This window comes from Oculina patagonica, chromosome 4, assembly GCF_052425735.1.
Source record: "Oculina patagonica isolate OP01 chromosome 4, crgOcupat, whole genome shotgun sequence".
Lineage (NCBI taxonomy): Eukaryota > Metazoa > Cnidaria > Anthozoa > Scleractinia > Oculinidae > Oculina > Oculina patagonica.
In genome coordinates this window covers 36,856,595-36,877,964 of record NC_135761.1, presented here as the reverse complement: position 1 = coordinate 36,877,964, position 21,370 = coordinate 36,856,595, and the positions used below count along the sequence as shown (strand labels likewise).

At 38.3% G+C, this 21,370-nt stretch overlaps 1 protein-coding gene and 1 pseudogene across 1 annotated transcript; both read right to left on the bottom strand.

The window, feature by feature from the left end:
- LOC144648402 (uncharacterized) overlaps positions 1–21,370 on the bottom strand; it is a 210,110-nt pseudogene that overhangs the window by 161,960 nt on the left and 26,780 nt on the right.
- LOC144648399 (uncharacterized) lies at positions 1,100–6,155 on the bottom strand. The gene is made up of 3 exons (XM_078507973.1): positions 5,984–6,155; positions 2,960–3,130; positions 1,100–1,297 (listed from the first exon to the last, which is right to left on the bottom strand). The coding sequence occupies exons 1-3, from the start codon at positions 6,065–6,067 to the stop codon at positions 1,100–1,102; spliced, it is 453 nt and encodes a 150-aa protein (XP_078364099.1). The 5' UTR covers positions 6,068–6,155.

Sequence of the window (21,370 nt, the reverse complement as noted above, 5' to 3'; positions counted from 1 at the left end):
TTCGTCAGAAACAAAAAATAATCACAACAAACACGAGTATGTAACTTAGAAGAGTGAAAACAACTGACTTTCCAAACATGAAATCTAGAACGTTTCTATTCAGTTTCTGCTCACATGCGACATAAGACACTGCATACGACGGAATAGGCACTTGAGACGTCCTTTGAAACAATTTCATCCCATTTCGCGTCTTCGCGCTTGTCGTGAATAAAAGCGTCCTTCGTTATTCTTTACTGTGCTATCAACAACGAAGAGCAATACAATTTTATCAGAAAATTTCTTTTGAAGAATTTTTCAGTCTGTGAAAGCCAACTTTTGATTACGGTTTTACGAGCGCTAAATTCAGTGCAGTCAGTGAAAATTTAGGATCGAAACTATCCAATCAAATACAAGGCAAGTTTTCTGAGAGGTCCGCAACTGTTTCAAATGTTGTTGACTGTTTAAATTTTGTTGCAAATCTATTGTTTGCGGTCTTGGACGTTATTGGTCCATTTCTAAAAAAGGTCGCCATTCTTTGTTCTCAATTAGCGTTGTGATTGGTTAACTTTGTTCCAACTGTCCCGGTTCGAGTATTCGCACTGTAAAACGAAAAGAAACTTAACAATATAGCAAAAAAGGAAAGAAACGAACGGAGGAAGGAAGGAAGTAAACAATCTGTTGACAGAAAAAGTGTCCCAAGATCGTATCATCCACGGTTTTACGAAATTTCGCTCAACTCTATATTAGGATCTCGTTCTACCTTTTCCAACGTGAAAAAATGCAGTGCAATGTGCTGCAAACTTCAAGCTGGTTAACCTAGTGGATAAAAATATAGTCTGGCAATAGAAAATTATGATGGTCAAAGTTTGGTACGACATATAAGCAGAAACCACGCAGGGAGAATTTAAGTAAGGGGGGGGGAGGCTTGACGGGCTTAAACCTGAACGCGGGAGTGTGAGGCAACTTGGGGAGGGGATCCGCGGGCATGCTTCGCCGGAAAAAAAAAGAAGGGCAAGGTAAAACTATGCAGACCACAGCATCGCGATAGTTCAAACAGCAATACGCATTCATTTATTCGTGAAATTTTTAATCAGTATTAGGGCATGCTGTATAGGCTTAATCATAGCATGATGTACAAGTATAACATAGTATCACTTTGGTCTGTAGCATTGTTTTCGTTCATAATCGAAGCAGCAGTTAACAGCTTCGCATTCGCCTGCTGACACAGTCGATAACTTCGATAAGTTTTTATTGTTCCGTATACAAGCTTTGTTAGGTGGTATCGCCCTGCTTGTTCTGTGCCAGTGACAACTCGAATCTAGAAATAGAAGCAAAGAACACAGGTAACCAAAGCGTACTATGACAGTTTGTATGGATGTATTATAAAAGCTTGTATGGATTTGAAATAAAGTTGAGAAAATTATCTCTTTTTGCCGGTGGACAATTATATTAAAACTTGAAACCTTACCTGGTATCACTTTTTTGAATTTCTAGTGAGCTTTGGAAAGCCATACGCGCGATTTTGGTCTTAACCGTTTTTTTGCGTACTGAAAGTACGCAATAGACGGTTAATAAGACGACAATCGCGTGTATGGCTTCCTAAAGCACTAGGAATACTTGCTTTGAGTTTTGATTGGTTCACTGGATTGACTGTGTCCTTTGTGATTGGCCACAGTGATTATTTAGGTTTTGGTTTTACGACACTCTTTTAAAAACTGCACAAGTGCCTATGTCAATTGCATTAAAACAAACTAAAAAGTAACATGGGAAAATGAACCCTCTAGTCTTTCTTTCTATAGGGCGCTTTTTGCTGAAGTCTTTGTTTATATTTTGCCTCGTTACACATGAGTTTGCGTAGAGAGGCATCATGCTATACACGAAGAGACTCCACATATTTAAAGTGCTTGTAAAACGTGTTTATCGGCGAAATTTTCAGCGCTTTGCGCGAAATTTACAAGGGAATTAAGCCTTAAAAAACTGCTGAATTTCTGGATGGCAAAAGCGCTAATGAGCCCAAACATTCTTTGTAAAATATCAAGTTATTAAAACCTGTGTCATAGAAAGCGTAATTAATACATTGGGCTAAAATTTATAGCGAGAGTTAATCGTACCATGTACTTCCAATATTCAGTATTGACATTTTTGAAGCTTGATCAAAAAGTGAAGTGCTTATACTTATGAGGCAAGTATTGTAAATAAAGATACCCCTTTTTGAAGCAATACAACATCTATATGGACGGGGATTATGTCATTATGATTATTTAATTTCCAGTAGTTATCTCCTGTGCCAGGCATAACCAATGCCCGACTTCAATGATCTTAATGATTATTCAATAGGTAATCGATAGGTAATCAGTTGATTAGTCATTGATGATCGCCGATGATCAATGAGTAATCCATGACTAATCGAAAGGCCACAAAATGTATCGATTGGTCATGGATCGTTTTGATTAGTCATTGATTTCATTCCTTGTTCGCCGATATCATCTTATTCCGGTGCGTAATGTGACTGGTTTAGGGTCAGCCCGCGGGTAAGTGGTATACCAATATACCTGGAAAACAATTACCCAGTACATCCAAAATTTCCCCTCAAAATCATGTAAAATACCCAAATTTGAAAAAACACAGTGTACTTTATACCCATAACAGGCCAATTTTAGGGTAACAATACTGTGTACCCAATTTGAGAACTTCCCATGTACTGTATACCTAAAAACTCTGGCAGACCCTGTCGGCTGTTTTTCTAAGCCGAAGAACATTTACTTTGGTGACAAAAATCAACCGAACAAAATATATAACCAATGTAATCGATTTGGCTTCGATTAGTCATCGATTACCACCTTCTCATTGATCATCGCCAATAATCAAAAACTAATCAACTGATTATCCAACGATAACTCATTGATTACCAATTGATGTCATTGATCATCGATGAGTTATTTCTGTCAATAGCGTCAGGGTAATCAAGAAGCCAACTTACATATGTTGTAGTAGCACCTTCCTGTCCTGATCCTTTTAAACGTCCAATCCCACCCATCTGACCAAAAACACCTGTCTGGCTTGCTCTCGCATTCCTCGTGGTGAAATGTGAGATGTGGTGCCGCCCGAACGGGGTTGCGCTCAGAAGCGCCATATACGCACCCGCTGGGGACTGGTATGAAAGAAAAGTTTCACAGTGAAGAAGGCTCGAAGATACAGTTTGTTTTACCTTAAAGTTACTATTGTAAGCGGCTACCAATTTTAGCGATTTTTTCAGAGCAAGATTTAGCGACTTTTTAATTTAGCGATTTTCTGACAAATTTAAAAAGTTAGTGATATCGTGTAAACCAGTTTTTAATGAACATACAGCTAAGAAAGTGAGCGAACAGTTGCATTGCCAGAAAAAAAAAAAAAAAAACAAAGTCACCGGCATTTACTTTTAAAAGATTTTTTCAAGTGGACAATGCTTATTTTGCTTCCTATTGGGGTGGGCGGTGAGGTACTCAAATTTAACGAGTATACAATTTGACCGAGACAAATTTTAGCGAGGCAGCACTAAATTTAGTGATTTTAGCCGAACTCGGTAAAATCGCTTAAATTAGTAACTGCTAACAATAGCAGCCTTAAGGTAGTTAACTAAAAATTTAAATATAAATAAGTTTTGTGTATGTATATAAACCTAACTATGAGCTAAAAAACGGGGAAAATGTCCTGTAAATTCTGTTCGACTGAATTTCAGGAAAAAAACAACAACTGGTCACTCTTTTCTTCTTGGTCTAAAGTGAACTTGGGGACTTTTTGAAAGTAAATGGCAACCAAAGACCTCCTTGGCCATGGACTTTGTTTTTTAGAAAACGAATATAAAGATTTTTTTTTAAATGTCAATGTTGAGATTTTCGGTGAACACAATTTAAAACTGTCTCTCTAGGGACTTTATAGCTAGCCATTCAATGTTAATGTCATTTCCCCGAATAAGAACTGAACATAGCTTTTCAGCCAAACTTTGCCTACTGGTTCATTACCTTTCAACCTTTCCTTGAAAACTTTAATTTTCAAATGAGAAGGGGAGGGGGTTACCATACTTGTTAAGGAGAAGGAAGACCTTGTATATATCGCATTATTTCTTAATGATTCCCTGCGAGTAGGCCTTTCTCGATTATGCTAATGAAACTGGCATTTAATGCTACTAGAAATTCTCGCATAAAGCCAAAAAAATGCTAAAATAATGCCTGATGTCTTTAAAAAATGCCACTTGAATTCCAAAGAATGCTTTGTTTTATTTCAAAAAAAACGTACGAACTCTTACATTATATGCTCATATCAACAACAGGTGATACTTAATAATTGTTTGTTTATAAAAATAAAAAAAAAAAAAAAAAAAAAAAAATAAAAAAAATAAAAGTAAAAAAAAATGAAAAGAAGAAAAAATAAATTAATAATAAAACGGCTGTGAAACTTTAGGATTATTTATCCTTCTGAGTTCTGAGTGCTGAATCTGGATCACAGTCATGAAAAATGCCAGAAAATGCTAGCAATTCTTTTTCAAGAAAAAACGAAAAAAAAATGCTCGTTTTCCCAAAAAATGCCGAAAAAAATGCTAGCATAATCGAGAAAGGCCTACCTGCGAGCACCGACGAAGTGCATTTTCCGTGATAAATTATTCTTATAACATAGAAACTACCTTATTGTAATATATTTTCGCGGGAACTTAATTTCGCGAAAATGGAACGGGAAAAATTTCGCGAGACTTAATTTTCGCGATTTGGCCAAAAAATACGTAATTAGCATAAAAATACAATAGAAATGGTTTAAAATTAATTTTCGCGGGTCTTTAATTTAAAAATCGCGAAAATAAGTAACAATTAGGTTATCTGTATTTATTGTATGGAAAGAATTTGATTTTTACACGAGACAAATCGACAGAAACCATGCTCGTTGACGAGAATACGACGAGTTGTCTCTCTCGCTACCTTAAGTGCGCGCGCTTATTATGCGTAAATCTCGGCGCAGTAAGGATGCTCAATTGCAACAGGCGATTTTTGCTTTTGCGTTGTTTACATTTTGCCTTATTAGCATACGACTTTACGGAGAAAAGGCATCCTTCTATATCCAATAAAGGACGAAAAATTCAACTCTTTACCTGTATAAATACAGAAAAATATATTAGCTTTCAAAACTGGAAAAAATTTTGGGTGGCAAACAGACGACGTTCGAATAGTATCCCATGATGCATTTCGTTTCATCTTATATTATCACTGCGTACGTGACCTAATCAGTCAGTCAGTATTATTCAGCTCTCGCGAAGTGAGAAGAAGCGTTCGCCATGGCGTGTTTCCGGACTAGTTTTGATTCAAAAGCTCCTGCTTTCGAGGAAAACGACTTATTCTACGTTCACTGCGTTTCAAAGGAAAATTTCAGTGTCACATTGAAGGAATTTACCTGTGTTTCGCTAGTATACAGAGAAACACATGTTAGTGTTATCGAACAATTGGACGAACGTCGAAGAGCTCTCGTTCCTGTGACAGTCAAAAATCCGGCTAGAGATGAGCTATATGTTGCTGGAGTGTTAATAAAGAAGTCCTGTGCTGATCCGAATCGGTTTTCTTACATTTCTTCTTACATCTCTATCGATCGCTATCGATACCAGTTGAGGGAACAAGTGCCAATAGATGGGGACATCACTTTTCCGAGAAGTTACTGAGCCCGCGGTTTCCGTCCTTAAGTTGCTTGGCAACATGACGTATTTGTTCGATTGCTTTCGAAGCACTCGTAAGCGCTCGCGCTGGTTTTTGATTGGATGATATAATTCGGAAACTCTTCGAGTGGTTCAACGGAGATTTCCCAAAACTGGCATTTATTCCTTCGATTGCCCAAACATTCTTTGTAAAGTTTGGAGTTTTCAAACCCGCGTCAAAAAAACTGCGAGTACCAAATTTTTCGAAACTCGATCTGCGACTGAAGCGCTTATGTTAATGAGGCTAGGCAGTTGAATATTGTAAACAGTTCCCCCTATACTAAGCAATACCTGCTTCCAACGAGAACATGTCGGTGAAGTTTGGAAATGGTTGTTGTTTACGGTAACTTGAAACATAATCCGCTGCGTAGCCATCTTTCCGCGTATACCTCAACCACATACTCTTCTCGTTTTCCTTTGTTGCGCCAGCCTTGCCTTGCGTTTGAATGGCAACCACGGGACCTCTCCAACGTTTAATAATGAAGTTGAATCTGTGTGCATGTTTAGTCCCGGGGCTAAGCTTGCGAGTGACCAAAGCTGTTTCATAGTTATCTGGATCTGCGTAGAAGTAGTAGCCGGACGGAGTGTTCTTATGAGAACTGAGAACCTCGAACCTGAAAACATTCTGGTTGTTAGCTCGCTGGCAGTGTACGAGGAACGTGGTACGTTTCCCAGGTTCTGTGACTTCCGTTCTTCCTTCCCTATCTCTCCAGCAAAAGGTTTGAAGATAACTTCCTTCGCCTGAGTCAATTGGCTCGGCCCACACGTAGCTGTCAAAGACAGTTTTGATTCGGACGTATTTTCGCTCGTCACTGTTCGGCTTTGGACATATCTGATCTATAAATTCTGTCAAATTAAGAAGTCAAGGTTATAGCATTCAACAATACCGTGAAAGTCCGGTTATTAGCTTTGGGCTTACACAACTTCGTAAGGGGTTTTGGGTGGGCTTATAAACGGAGGGGTTTATATCCGGGAGGGCTAATAAGCGGAATAAAAAGAGATGTTTGGAAACGAGCCACGGCAGTGTTGATCGAAATACGCTTTTTAGGGTCATAATAAAGCAACATTTAGCCATGTTAGGTACTCTCATCTAGCAGATGAGGCTTTTAACCGGAGGCATTTTTTTCTTTCCAGGTAAATGGACCTATAACCAGGGGAGAGGCTTATAAGCGGAATTTTACGGTATGCGATGGCAAAGTTACTCGTGGAGGAGGGGAGGTGAACTTGTTTCATAGCGGCGAAGACAAGAAACACGAAGCCAGGGAAAAGAAACACTCCATCTTCATGTTTTTTACTTTGTAGGCTAAACTTCGAATCTCTTGGAGCTCTCTCACAAACCTGGAGGGGAGGGGAGAGCGACCATATTATAGAGGTGTCCGTCTTACAAAAGTAGAGTATATAGTCTCAATCAGTATCCGAACTAGAGGGTGTGAATGAGGCTTAGTGTTATTGGCCTCCCGTGATTGCGCAAGGAACGGGGGCGAGTTTTCAATTTTAAGCAATCGATAACCTGACAACACCACATAAAAAAAACATGGTGAGATTATTCATTTGCCCAAGTTTGATGCTTTTAAGATGAACAGAGGCGAAGTTATGGACCTTGAAACATGGTTAAAAATCCCCCCTTTTGAGAGAGCGCCCCCCCGAACCATCTAAATTCTTAATTTTTTTTATGATTTTTGTGATACTCTTTAAAATGGGCAAACATAGTGATTTTCATCTTAGTTTCTTTCAAATAATGGGGCTTTGGCAGGATTTTACATCTGTCACAAAACGGATAAAAATTTTAAGATTTTTTGATATATTTTTTAGCGTTTGCTGTTAGATTGGCCAATCTGTTAATGTTTACTGTTTCCGGAGAAAATATTGTCAAGTGTTTGGAGGGTTTTTCGTGAAAAAAAAAAACACAATCTGCTCTTCGAAAATCGGATGAAGTTACGCATGAACTTAAAGAAATTTTTTCAGATTTTTCCTCTAAAATTTTAGGATATCTTTGGTAGTCTCCGTACATCGTCGATAGTCTTCGGAAACCTTCGGCAGTCCTCCGCGGTATTCAGTAGTCTTCGGAAGTCTTCCAAAGTGATCGGAAATCGTCGGAAAATGGCCGAAAACGTCTTCATATACTTACTAGTGATCCTCTTTACTAACCAAAATAATATTGGCTTTTTGGAACCGTTTTTGATTCTTTCTAGATAAAATTTGCCGTTATAGTGAATTTTTTACTGTTAGTGTAAAGTGCCTAAAATTTATGTTTTTTTATTACAGAGCCAAAAAAAAATAGTGTTAATTTTATCGAGGTTCTATACCCCCATTAAGACCCTCGTCATAGGGAGGTGTCCGTAAAAAGACGTTGGACCATTCTTTTTTGTGGTGCTGTTTGTTATGCCCTACAAGATATGATGTTCGTTGGTTTAAACGTTGATTAAACCAACTAAAATCCGTGAAGTTTTCAAGCCATCGTAAATCTTACCTTGTTCATTCAACATTGAAACTCCTTCTCCATACAGAGTTATTTTTCCTTGGACCTCTAAAAATATATCAGGAAAAAGAGATTCAAGCCAATGAGTATAGGTAATCATACGGTTTCGAGTTCAGTTTTGAACTAATTTGCACTTGTAAGTTTTGAAAAAGCTGAAATTGCAAGAGCCGCTTCGGCGATACAATTTCGGCTATTTGTTTCATACACTGAAACAGCGGATAGCATTTTTGGCGCGCGCTGATTGGCTACTCAATACAGTCTCAATCTCGGAATATCCTTTGTAGTATATACCACACAAGTGATTAGTGCTTTTCGCGCGCGCTGATTGGTTAACTCGGAGGTGATTAGCCATGTACCTCACCTCCGAGGAGCTAAAGAGAAACAAACTGCCTTTGCACGTCGCTTTGTTTACCGAAAGTGATATTTTAGTCCGCTCGTTATTCAATTCACGTGGTATATACTAAAACAATTATTCACCTCAGTGTCGGTAAACGTGGTGGATATTCGCGGCGAGGTAAATATCCTCCACGTTCACCTCCACTTCGGTGAATTATTGTTAACTAACGCGCGCGAGAAAGTTTTAATCTTTGAAGAGAAAAACTAGTCAAAAATCATTCTTTCGGGCTATATTATTTATCTCACTGTTTTAGTACATACTGAAACAACTTTTCACCTCAGTATTGGTGGCTGGCGGTGGATATTCACCACGCTGCTTCGCGCCTCGGTAAACATCCACCACTAGCCACCTCCACTTCTGTAAATAACTGTTAAATATCGCCTAATAAGGCTCTGTCGTAATAGAATTACTCATACCAAAGCAGGCAAATGCCAAAACCATCAGAGAAAACAACGCCAGTCTGACCATAGTTATTGCTGACCGGCTTACAGTCAGGTGTCTTGCTTCAGCTCAAATGTCTTTTATTTTTATTTTTACTGCCGGTAGCTCCAAGCTACAGTAATCTACAAGAAAAAGGCAACAGCATTGTCACTGAAGAGAGCACGATACAGAATATTCTAAATGAATGCGTTTATCTCTTGTCACTATTTAAACAATAGAGTGTTTCTGTAGAGGAACTATCGGCTGATAGTTTTAAGAACGTCAAATTTCCGAGAGGAAACTATCAGACAAATAGTTTCGAGACTAAAACACTCTATCGTTTTTATTGTTCACCACTTTGCGGCTAGGGTTGCCACCGGAACAACGAAATTTGATCACATCACCCCTACGTTAAAGCAACTCTATTGGTTGCCGGTTGCTTGGCAGCTTGAAGTCAGAGACGCTGTTATGGCTTATAAATGTTTGCACGGGCAAGCCCCAGCCTATCTGCGCAGCAAATTTATTGTTAGAGCTGACGTCCATTCTATCAATACAAGACACCGAAACAAGTTGGATGTCCCGCTATTCAAAACAGCTACAGGCCAGCAGTCATTTGTATTCAGAGCTACTCGGCTTTGGAACGAACTACCAAGGACCCTAACAGACGTTAATAGTTTGAGTATTTTTAAGGATGCTATAAAACGTCGCGCTTGGAAGAATTTTATTGAAACATAGAGCCCTTTTAAACGTAACCCTTTTTAATATTTAGAATGATTTTGAGCTGTACACTTTTAACATTTTATTGTAATTTGCCCTGAAAAAACATTTTTGGAGAGGTAAATAAAATCTTATCTTATCTTATCTTAAAATTTCTTCCGCGCGTCTATTCAAAAACGAACAATAGAGTGTTTCTGTCGAGGAACTATCGGCTGATAGTTGCCCCGCGCAAATTTGATGTTCTTAAAACAAATATTAGCCCGAATAGCGAAGCTTCGAGGGCAAGTATGCTAGTTTTAAGAACATCAAATTTCCAAGGGGCAACTATCAGACCGATAGTTCCGAGACAGAAACACTCTACTGTCTTTATTGTTCACCACTAAATTTTCTTCCGCGCGCACATACAAAAACAAGCATCGTGAATTATTTTTACTTTTGAGGATAAAAAACTCAATTGAAAGCCGAAATTTAACAAACGAAACAAAACCAGACGAGAAACCCACTAAATGCAGTGAATTTGGTTGGTTCTTTTTGTCTGCAGGCAGCTTGTTTACAAAAAACAGTCACGGGCGGGCACTATCGATCCGGGCATTTTTCACGGGAGGGCACTATGGGCTGTTATAGTTCACCACTAAATTTTCTCCGATTCTGATTGGTTTAAATTGAACATGTGACGCGATAGTGCCCGTCCGCCGGAGGGCACTATCAGCCCATAGTGCCCTCTCTTTGTATGTGCGCGCGGAAGAAAATTTAGTGATGAACAATAAAGACAATAGAGTGTTTCTGTCTCGGAACTATCGGTCTGATAGTTGCCCCTTGGAAATTTGATGTTCTTAAAACTAGCATATTTGCCCTCGAAGCTTCGCTTCTCGGGCTAATATTTGTTTTAAGAACATCAAATTTCCGCGGGGCAACTATCAGACCGATAGTTCCGAGACAGAAACACTCTATTGTTAAAATAGTGCCCTCCGGCGGACGAACACTATCGCGTCACGTGATCAATTTAAACCAAACAGAATCGGAGAAAATTTAGTGGTGAACTATAAGGGCTGATAGTGCCCTCCGCAGACGAACCCTATCGCGTCATGTGATCAATTAGAACCAATCAAAGTCGGAAAATTCAGTCAAAAATCATTCTTTCGGGCTGTATTATCTCGCTGTTTTAGCATACACTAAAACAAGGTGGCTAGTGTTGAATATTTATATCCACCGCTAGCCACTGACAGTTCGGTGAATGATTGTTAACTATATTTTGATGCAAAACAAACTCTTTTAAACAGTATTTATCGCTTTAATGTCTCAGCATATTGAAAAAGTCTTTATTTTATTCAGATGAATCGGTCAACAAAGAAGTCGTGTTTTTGTAACCGGGAAAAAAAACGTATCACGGATTTTTACCAAGACTAGGCATAGGAAATGACCATGGGAATTCATTTAAATATATAAAATAACCCCTTAAAACAGTGAAGGAATATTTAAAAACACGCCAAATTGCAAAAGAGGGTACCGTTCCTTTAATAATTCGCGTTTTTGTTACCCGAAAATTGCGACCTTCCAAAGATTGTCAAATCCGAAAATACCGGGACTTTACTGAACACTCTTTATTTTTTCAATTAGAATATTGTTTTCCGGCCCAGGCTGACTAGTATTATTTTTTTTCCGCCAATTTTAGGCTGAAATATTCTTGTTCTTAGATTATAACGTCTCGATGACATTTCCGTTTTAGAGTGCCTGTATTGGGGTATCAATTACAAAAATATATCTTATTGCAGAAATGTTGTCAGAACGTTAGAATAAAACGTATGGCAAGTGCTGCTTTTGTTGCTCTTTAGCTAGGTATAGCGATCTGTCATTAACAATTTTAACGGCTTAGTTGAAAACATATAATTGTATTGTATTTACATATTTTTAACACACAAAATTATAAGATTGTATCTCTGCTTGGAAGCGTCTGTATTATATATAGTGACTTATCTCTCACTGCTTGCAAAGAGGGTCTTTTATACGAAGTCGTACATTGTTGTTCCTAGACCACAAACCGCTTTGATTTCCTCCTAAATTAAAGATCGAATCCGCCATAACTTGTTGCCGGATTGTACACCACAAATGTACCAGCAAACCGACAATCAAAACTAGCTTAAACCGCCAAAATGCCAGAGTATTAAAGGATTCCTCAAACTATATATGAAATTCAAAATACCCCGAAGAAACATGTTGCGGCAGTTACCATCTGTACCTTTAAAACCTAGTTAAAGCAAAGAACTTTGACATGAAATTGTAGTATCGTAGAAATCTTGCTACTAACCTCTCCGGCTCAACAGTATCAATAGTAATTGATTTGTTTGAAAGAACGGTTATGAAACAACAGAATCTGTTTTTATACCGCGTCGCTTTTCTCCGACTAACAGCAACTAACCATTCTGCTAGTATTTGGTGCTTTGCAGATTTCATAGACCATAAACAACCAGCTGGTTACATATAAAATATTCATCTTGTTTAATTGTAAAAAGTGTCATTGTTGAAACAGTTAACGGTGTTTTTAGTGTTAATATTTAAACTGTACTAGGTGATTATTTTTCTCAGCAGGAAAAAACTTATGATTGCTGTTTTCTTATTATTTAAGCCTGGGAAAAACTTCTGTGGGATTACCACCTACTGAATAAAGAATTTTTTTCCTTTTAATTTTCAAGAAAATATCGATCATTCATGATGGAATGGAGGGCTTAAACAATGTGACAAATATGTGAAATGTTCAAATGTGCAAGATCGAATAAACACTAACTGAAAGTTGTGCAAAATGCAGTTTTAAGTCATTTTCATGCAAAATGAATAGCTGTTTAGCCTTCAGTCAATCAAAAGAAAAGAATTACATGGCGAATAAAATAACAATTAAATTCTAGTTAGGGCAGTTCTATCAAATCATTTGTGTACATTGTGCGAACGAGGTTTACGCTTTGACGAACTTTTACACCATTCTCATTTTTGACATGCCCGTTAGCACGTGTGTCGAATAATTTACAACTGGTCACATTGTTCACTTTACCGTTTATTTAGTTTTGACAATAGAATCTGTTTCTATACCGCGTCGCTTTATTTCCGACTAACAGCAACTAACAATTCTGCTAGTATTTGGTGCTTTGCAGATTTCATAGACCATGAACAACTAGCTGGTTACATATAAAATATTTATCCTGTTTAATTGTAAAAAGTGTCATTGTTGAAACAGTTAACTGCGTTTCTTAGTGTTAAATATTTAAGTTATACTTTCTCAGCAGGAAAAAACTAATGATTGCTGTTTCCTTTTTATTTAAGCCTGGATAAAACTTCTGTGGGATTACCACCTATTGAATAAATAATTTTTTCCTTTTAATTTTCAAGAAAATATCGATCATTCAAGATGGAATGGAGGGCTTAAACAATGTGACAAATATGTGAAATGTTCAAATGTGCAAGATCGAATAAACACTAACTTAAAGTTGTGCAAAATGCAGTTTTAAGTCATTTTCATGCAAAAAGAATAGCTGTTTAGCCTTCAGTCAATCAAAAGAAAAGAATTACATTGCGCAATAAAATAACAATTAAATTCTAGTTAGGGCTTCTAGCAAATCATTTGTGTTCATTGTGCGAACGAGGTTTACGCTTTGACGCACTTTTACACCATTCTCATTTTTGACATGCCCGTTAGCACGTGTGTCGCATAATTTACAACTGGTCACATTGTTCACTTTACCGTTTGTTTAGTTTTGTGTCATAAAAGAAATAATTTTGAGCGATATTGTGGTCGGTTTCAAGATGACAATTCCATCGACCGTATTTTCTGTATAACAATGAAATTAATAAGCTACTTCAGGAGCCCATGGCTACTTCAATTCATTTTAATGACTTCTCTTATTTGTCAACAAACAGGTCTGATACAAAGCCACCGAGGTTAAATGAACAATCAGGCCGGTGTCGGTTAAAAACATTCTGGTACAAGCAATTGAAGTTCAAATACAATTTAGTAACAACCCTGGCACGATAAAATATCCCGATACTTTTATTGCAGTAAAATAGGGATTAATCGCAATAACGTGGGGTTTTACATAAGATAGTTATTACGACAGTCGTTACACGCAAATAAACTGCAAACAATACCTCATCAGGTCTTCACACCATTGATGCTCGTCCGAGCAATAAGTCATTTAAAGTTCTGGTTGCGATGTCTTTGCTCAGTCTGTTTGCTGATAGGATTGTGCAATAAGGCGTAGAGAAACTTCGACACTATTATTGTTACTCGTTCAGTTCATCAATAGCATTTCACGTCCCTGCTTTGTGCAAGACGCTGTATTTTTTCTTGAAACGTTTTAAGGTATGTGTTGAGGAAAAGTCGTTGTAGTATTTGTAAACAAGTTAAAGTAGCTACACATAGGTAGTTAATGAAGCAAATTAGCTGTAAACCAAGTTAGCTGGCGGTAATATATAAGGTTGATCAAGGTTTCTTTGTTAACATACACCGATAACGAAAAAGTCTTCAGGAGATTCCCTAATATTGCTTTCCGCGTCCTTACTGCGGAAAATTTTACGCGTAATTAGCGCGCACACACGAAATGGCGGCTTTTTTCTACGCGGCTTGGCTCGCAAGAGAGATAAATCATCGTTTCAGTTCTCGAAAACGAGTACGGTGATCTATCAATTTTTTCTCTTAGTTCGAGAGTAGCGATCATTTTTTTTCTATAAAATGGATACAGATCAATTTCTTTGGCAGGATAATACATTATCACCGAAAACATGTTCTTCGCCAGTACTGACTTACAAAAGAATTACTGAGGAATTATGTGGAAAACACAAGGGCTTCCTTCTCCTAAACGAACACGGCGACCCCCCCCCCCCCATTTAAAATATTTCAAAATTCAAGTTACCTTAAGATAAAAAACCCACAAGCAAAGTTTGTTTGTAAAGCTATGAGCAGTTCTATTTCACGTGAATTACCTTAAAGAGACTATGTCACGGATTTTACCAGATTTTTGAACAGCCAAAATTTACATTTGTGTGGCATTAAACCTTTAAAAAATAATAGTCCAATTTTTTATTTAAAAATTGCTATATTAGAGCACTGTAACTGTTAAATGGCATTACTGGCTGCGGATGGCGCGGATGGAATCGGCCTGCAATTTGAAAACGTTTGGCAATTAAGAAATAGAAAACATTTTCCGTGTTTCTATCGAGTTTTAGTAGAAACTCAGCTGTGTTCTATTGGAAATCCGCGAATCTGATTGGTTCTCCCACTGTTTTCTATTTTAACAATAGAGTGTTTCTGTCGAGGAACTATCGGCTGATAGTTGCCCCGCGGAAATTTGATGTTCTTAAAACAAATATTAGCCCGAGAAGCGAAGCTTCGAGGGATAATATGCTAGTTTTAAGAACATCAAATTTCCAAGGGGCAACTATCAGACCAATAGTTCCGAGACAGAAACACTCTATTGTCTTTATTGTTCACCACTAAATTTTCTTCCGCGCGCACATACAAAAACGAGCATCGTGAATTATTTTTACTTTTCAGGATAAAAACTCAATTGAAAGCCGAAATTTAACAAACGAAACGAAACTAGACAAGAAACCCACTAAATGCAGTGCATTTGATTGGGTTTTTTGTCTGCAGGCACGCTTGTTTACAAAAAAAGTCGCGGGCGGGCACTATCGATCCGGGCATTTTTCTCGGGAGGGCACTATGGGCTGATAGTGCCCTCCGGCGGACGGGCACTATCGCGTCACGTGTTCAATTTAAACCAATCAGAATCGGAGAAAATTTAGTGGTGAACTATAATCGCCGATAGAAGACAGTCGCGCGCGCGCGTGTAGCTCTATAAGCGGTAAATTTTCTTGATTTTTATCTTCAAAGTGCACAATATTGTAGGTTTTGGACTGCAATCCTGTAGAGTTCCTACTAAAACAATTAGACTACTCGCCTTCGTTTTCTATGAGCGATAGTCAACGAGGTTTGCTCATAAAAAAACTCGGGCTCGTAGTCTAATTGTTAAATAGAAACACGAGTGGAAGTTTGGGAGAACGAGAAATGCTGTGGGAACACGAGCCGATAGGCGAGTGTTTCCACAGCTTTTTCGAGTTCTTCTAAAGTTTCACGAGTGTTTCTATTTAACAATTAGATCATTCGCTCTTCGCCCTCATCAACTATCGCACGATAGAAATCGAGAGCGAATAATCTAATTGTTTTAGTATAAATCTACTAGACGTTCAAAACTTAACAACAAGACAGGCTCTCGTTTTTATTGAATAGTGATATAAATAGGTCACACCACACGCGGATAATTGACAACTGCACCACATTAAATTGGCTTCTGTGTGCGAGTTTGCATTTCATTCACGATTTATTGAAACCGTTATATGCCCCAAACTGAAGGAAAAGCCAATTTTTTTTATTGTAAAATGACGACTTAAAGATGTACTGACGTACACGCGCCCTTGGAAGTCAAGTTTTTTAAAATTCGAAAACGTAAACGATTAGAAAAAGTTGAGCGAGTTGTTGGCAAGGAAGAAACCACATTGCACTGTTTAGCTTCTGTGTGCGCCTTTGCATTTCATTCACGATTTATTTAAACCGTCATTTGCTCGAAATTGAACGAAAAGACGGATTTTAAATGAAAAATGACAATTGAAAGATATACTGACTTACCAAGGCCCTTTGGAAGTCAAGTTGTTTTAAATGTAGGAAACGTGAACGATTAGAAATTTATGAAAAGTTGAACGAGCTGCCCGCAACCTTGAATTCGTTTTTAATTTTGTTGCTTTATTTATTGATGCATAAAGAACTTGCTGGTTGAATCTTTTTAGCTCTTCTTTAACTGCTTCCCGATGGGACGATGAAACTGTGTTGGTTTGCAAACCTTTTTAAACTTTATTTCCACAAAATGGGTCGGTGAAACGCATCTGAATGTTATAAAATTTTAAATTCGCCCGCTTTTAAAATCGTCAATGAATATTAAATGCTTTTCTTACCGTGTAAAATCTTCATTTCGTATTTCGTTACAGTCTCTATCTTCTCCAACATCGCCTCGAATAGTAATTAATCCAAGTCCTTCTTCACGGACAATTTAAATTAAAAAAGCGAAAAAGCGGCGGCCATTCTGTTAACAACCTCACGCTGTTTCGCTTTAGACTGTTTCGTGTTACACAGCCAAAAAATTAAGTGTTAGTGTTGTCGAGGTACTTTCATTTAGACCCTCTTATCTGCTTATGGCAAGCACGATAATGTCTTTTCATGTCTTAAGTGAAAATGTACCTTTAACAGCTGTCTCGATGGAAAGGAAACCTCAAAATTATTAAACTTAAATTAAATTTCAGCTATATTTAGGCATGAGAAATGACCATCAAGTTTAGTAAAATATAAAAATAACCTCTTAAAACCGTGAAGGGACATTTCCATAGCACAAAAGATACAAAAGAAGGTACGAATGGCCAAAAGTGACGAAAAATGAAACGGATTGCTTGGGTTTTTGAAAAATTGCTGGGCTTAATAGTTTTCAAGGTTAAACTCGTTTGCTTGTCACTCTAAATTTTATCGCCCGGGAGACAAATTTGGTTTCAATGAAGCTATGGTTTTGTAATTTAGATCCATAGAAGTCATTCCTTTTGCAAACATTAGGATTCATTTGGCAAAACTAAATAAAATAAACTTCAATCAGCCGTGCTCTCGTTAGCGGACACCCTAGGGACGCGAAAAAAGTGTCCGTAACTAGAGCTGACCGCTTACGAGAATGGTTCTCGTAAGCGGCCACTAGAGGTGTGGGGGATAAATGACCGCTTAAGGGAGCTTGCCCAGCTAACAATAACCGGACGGACGTAGATGACGACTAAACAAGCACTGAAATAAAGTACTGTAATTACTGTAAAATCATTGTGACGAACGATGATGTGAAGTTCATTGATAAAAATAAGATGAAGAGGTTGTAAATAGGTTTTCTTTGGGTTGTCCGCTTACGGGAGCTTAAAAACAAAGAAAAAGTCTAAGTCGTAATCTCTGAAAGTGTCCGCGGCCGCTTACGGGAATGTCCGCTTACGAGAATGTAAAAATACAGTGTTTGTATGGGAGTTAAAACGGGGTTTCAAACAAGGCGGCCGTTAGTAGAGCTGTCCACTTACGAGAGTGTCCGTTAAGAGATCTTCGACTGTAGTAAGGAGCGGCAATTGTGAACGATTAGCTTCAGAAATTTTTAAGATCCTACCAGATTACTGAACAGGGTTTACTTTAACATTTAACATAAAACATAAAAGATTCTTACTGTTTTAATGAAAGTTCGCGTTTTCAAGAGTCACTCCAAATGCGAAAACATGTTTCTTGGGAAGATTCAGTTCTGCTATTGTGCTTAAATGTAAACGTAAGGACAAGAACAAAGATGATTTAGAGGAAACTCTAGCACCTAACCAACGACGTCGTTGTCCGAATAGGTATTTAATGTCAAACAACTTAGTAAATATTAAGTTGTTTTTTTGTCAAACAGCAGAGTTTTTTTTTAATTCTGACGAAAAATGTTGAATATCCCAGTTTACTTTCTCCGTAAATTCGACTTATTACAGGCTGGTATATATATATCGGACATCACGTGAAAGAGCCTGGAAAGGGCCACACAACATCGAAAAGATTTAAGATTTTAAGGAGTGCCAAAGCGCTTGACTGTTTGATTTTTGAAATGCTTTTATAAGACTTCTGAAACCGAAACTTAACAAACAGAGTGACTCGCTCCGCGCGAAATTATTTGTTTAGATATTTTTAGGTATTTTAATGTTCTTATTCTCGTCGTCTTTTTCGCTTGCTTTACGTTTTTAATTATATCTTTTACAACTATGCATGCCATTCGCACAAAGTTATTTTTTAGCCATTTTTAGCCTTTTTATTCTTATTGTCTATTGTTTGTATGTACATATTTAGCCCTTTTACTATATTTACACATGTATTTTATTCTAACACCAACTGAATGACGTCGACGGTCGAACGTCGTCAATTTTTAGCGTTTAATTCATTATACAATCAACTTCCAAAAACTTGTTGATTGGTATGATAAAGACGATTCTAAAGGTGGGTTATAAATCCCTAGTTTTACCAGCACAAATTTTCATTCTTTTTTCCAGAAATTCCCTTAATCCCAAATTCCAGCCCCAATTCCTATTTTTTTTTCAGTCCCATTGATCCACACACCATTTTCTTCGGCAGTGAACATTTGCCCAGCTCCAGTTCCCATTTTACCCCCTCACGTACCCCTCAATTACATTTTCTGCACAAATACCTGCTTTCAACGTAAATGTGTCAGCGATGCTAGGAAGGAACGTAATTAATTAACTAGTAATACGTGACTCGCAGGGCCTCGCGAAGCTCTGGGTTGGGGAGGGAGGGGGGTGTTATAAATAAGGAGTGATAACCGGTTTCAACCGGTGATTTATTATTGTTGCCTAGTAACGGACATGGCCGCAACACCCTCGTTCCCAGGGTCTACTCCGCTTTGAAAATTGCGACTCTTTCTGGTTCGTAAAGAGGTATTAAGCGTTGGAAAGCGCAGGCTATTTTCAAAATCATCGACAAATTATTGGATATTCGCATTTTGGACATTTTTTTTTCAGGGCATTAAAAAAAAGAAGAACGAACGGCAGGAGGATTCGAACCCTCCGCCCGCGCGCCCCTGAAAGGTTTATAGCCTAAATAGGCGTTGAGGGAGTATTATATTACATTCCACGAGCGCGCTTTAGATATGAGATGTTAGATAGCCAACGAGGCGCGTAACTCCGAATTGGCTATAACCATCTTAGATCCAACAAGCGCGAGTGGAAAAATTGTTTTATAAAAAACGCCCCCAAAAAATGGAGGCAATGGGAAACAACACAGCGGTCAAACGCAGCGTGCGTGCGCATTTCTTGTGTAATTCCCGCCAAAAAATTTCATACAAAGTCTAAAATTTTCCGAAAACTTTCGCTTTAAAGCAGAGTTAACGCCGTCCCTGGAAAGTTAAAGTTATACGCCGCTTAAGGATTGGAAATTTGATAATTCATCTCCACTGAGTTTCCCTGCTTGAAATGTTTTTTCACCGTACTATTTCTTTAAGAATTTCTTACAAAAGTTTGCCCACTTTCAAGTCGAAAGTTCCAGGCGGCGAAGATTGGATGTGACGTCAACTTTTGCGTTTGACCGCTGTGAAGGACAACGTAGGGCAATACCCGAATACACCTGTAAGTTTAAGCGATGTTTATCATTGTAACTTTTCGTTCTAGGAACAAGCGATTTTAAGATTGACAGAGCAGTTTGGGGGTAAAGCGATGCTGATCTCTATTGCGCTTAATTTGGTGGTCGCAAGTTTGGCTCTAATCACCACAACTGAGGCGACAGATGAAGTTATAACATCCCTGATCCAAGCCTACAGCACTGATGGGGGAGAGTCCCAAAATTACTTCAGTTCACGGGGCAAAACATTGTTCGAACAGGTCTCCATGCTCGAGTCCATGGGCTTGGCTAAACTGGGTAGAGGCTCAGAAGCGAGTGACCAGCTCGCTTCTTTTGCTGTACAAACCATGCTTGCTGATTTGCCAGTTGAGTTCAAGGCAGCTGGTGGTCTTATGAAACTTATGCAGTCCGACAGGTCGTTTTTTAAAAACACCATTGAGTCAGTACAGACGAATCTGGACACGGTCTCGCAAGGCATAAAAGAAAAGCTGTCGCAGTTCCAGCAGTCCAGTCAAAAGACGAATGAAGACAAACAAAAGTTACGAGAAGAAATCAAAGCCAGCGTTGCAAATCAAGGTAAAAAAGTGTTTACATCCCGTAACGTTAGAACTCAAGGTTTATCACTGACAGCCCAAGCTGTTTTAAAATTAGTTAAGAAATCGACTTAGCAACTTATGGAAACGCTTTGTAATGGAAACATGAAACATGCCGAAACTACAGAAAAGTGTGCCTGTCACAACTTTTTACGTACCATTCTTTTTGATCCTGGCATCATCAGCATCGCAGATGTCTCTTGTATAACATCACCCGTTTTTTCGTCTCAAAAAATTTCTGCTTTATGGACTTTGCATGTGGTTTCCTATTGTAAGACATAAGAACAGTATATGCAAGTGTTTGTGTATAGATAGGGTGGTTGTGTCATGACAGTAATCAGCGAACTAAAATTTACTCGACTATTAACTTCGCTGACGCAAGTTCAAGTGTCCGCAACATCCGAGTCGGCTGTTCGTGTTTTGTGAAGAGGAAATCAAAAGTCTGGATATAAAACATCGGCTGGCTCTATTTAGTTAAAGCACAATCCAGGCAAAGGCTGTACCGCGGACTTACTATAAGAGATATTCACTTCCCCATCTCACCACCTCTCCCCTTCCTTGTACGATGTTGGGGTATGAATTTGCTTGTACGTCCGAAGGAGAAGAGCCTTACCTATGATTTAATTGCCTATGTACACTTACTTTGCAACGCCAGTAGTTCTGCACATGAATCATATCAATCACTTTTCCATTGATAGACAGAGCCAGGCAAAACATTTTGGACGCTTGGAAAGCGGATTTTGAAGGACTCCGACAACTAGCCGAGGCGAGTAAGCCTTCTCCAAAGGCGCTCCGTGCTTGGCATGTCTACGGCTCGGCAAGATTTTTGGTAAAGAATTTGGAAAAGCAGGTAAAACAGCTAGCAAAA

Bases quoted from the DNA above. Each gene is read 5' to 3' on its own strand.
- LOC144648399 (XM_078507973.1), bottom strand. From the start codon at position 6,067: ATGGCTACGCAGCGGATTATGTTTCAAGTTACCGTAAACAACAACCAT. The intron at 3,131-5,983 runs GTATTGCTTAGT...CTTTCATACCAG, and splicing joins CATGTTCTCGTTGGAAGCAG to TCCCCAGCGGGTGCGTATAT. The intron at 1,298-2,959 runs GTAAGTTGGCTT...TTCTATTTCTAG, and splicing joins AAGGTGCTACTACAACATAT to ATTCGAGTTGTCACTGGCAC.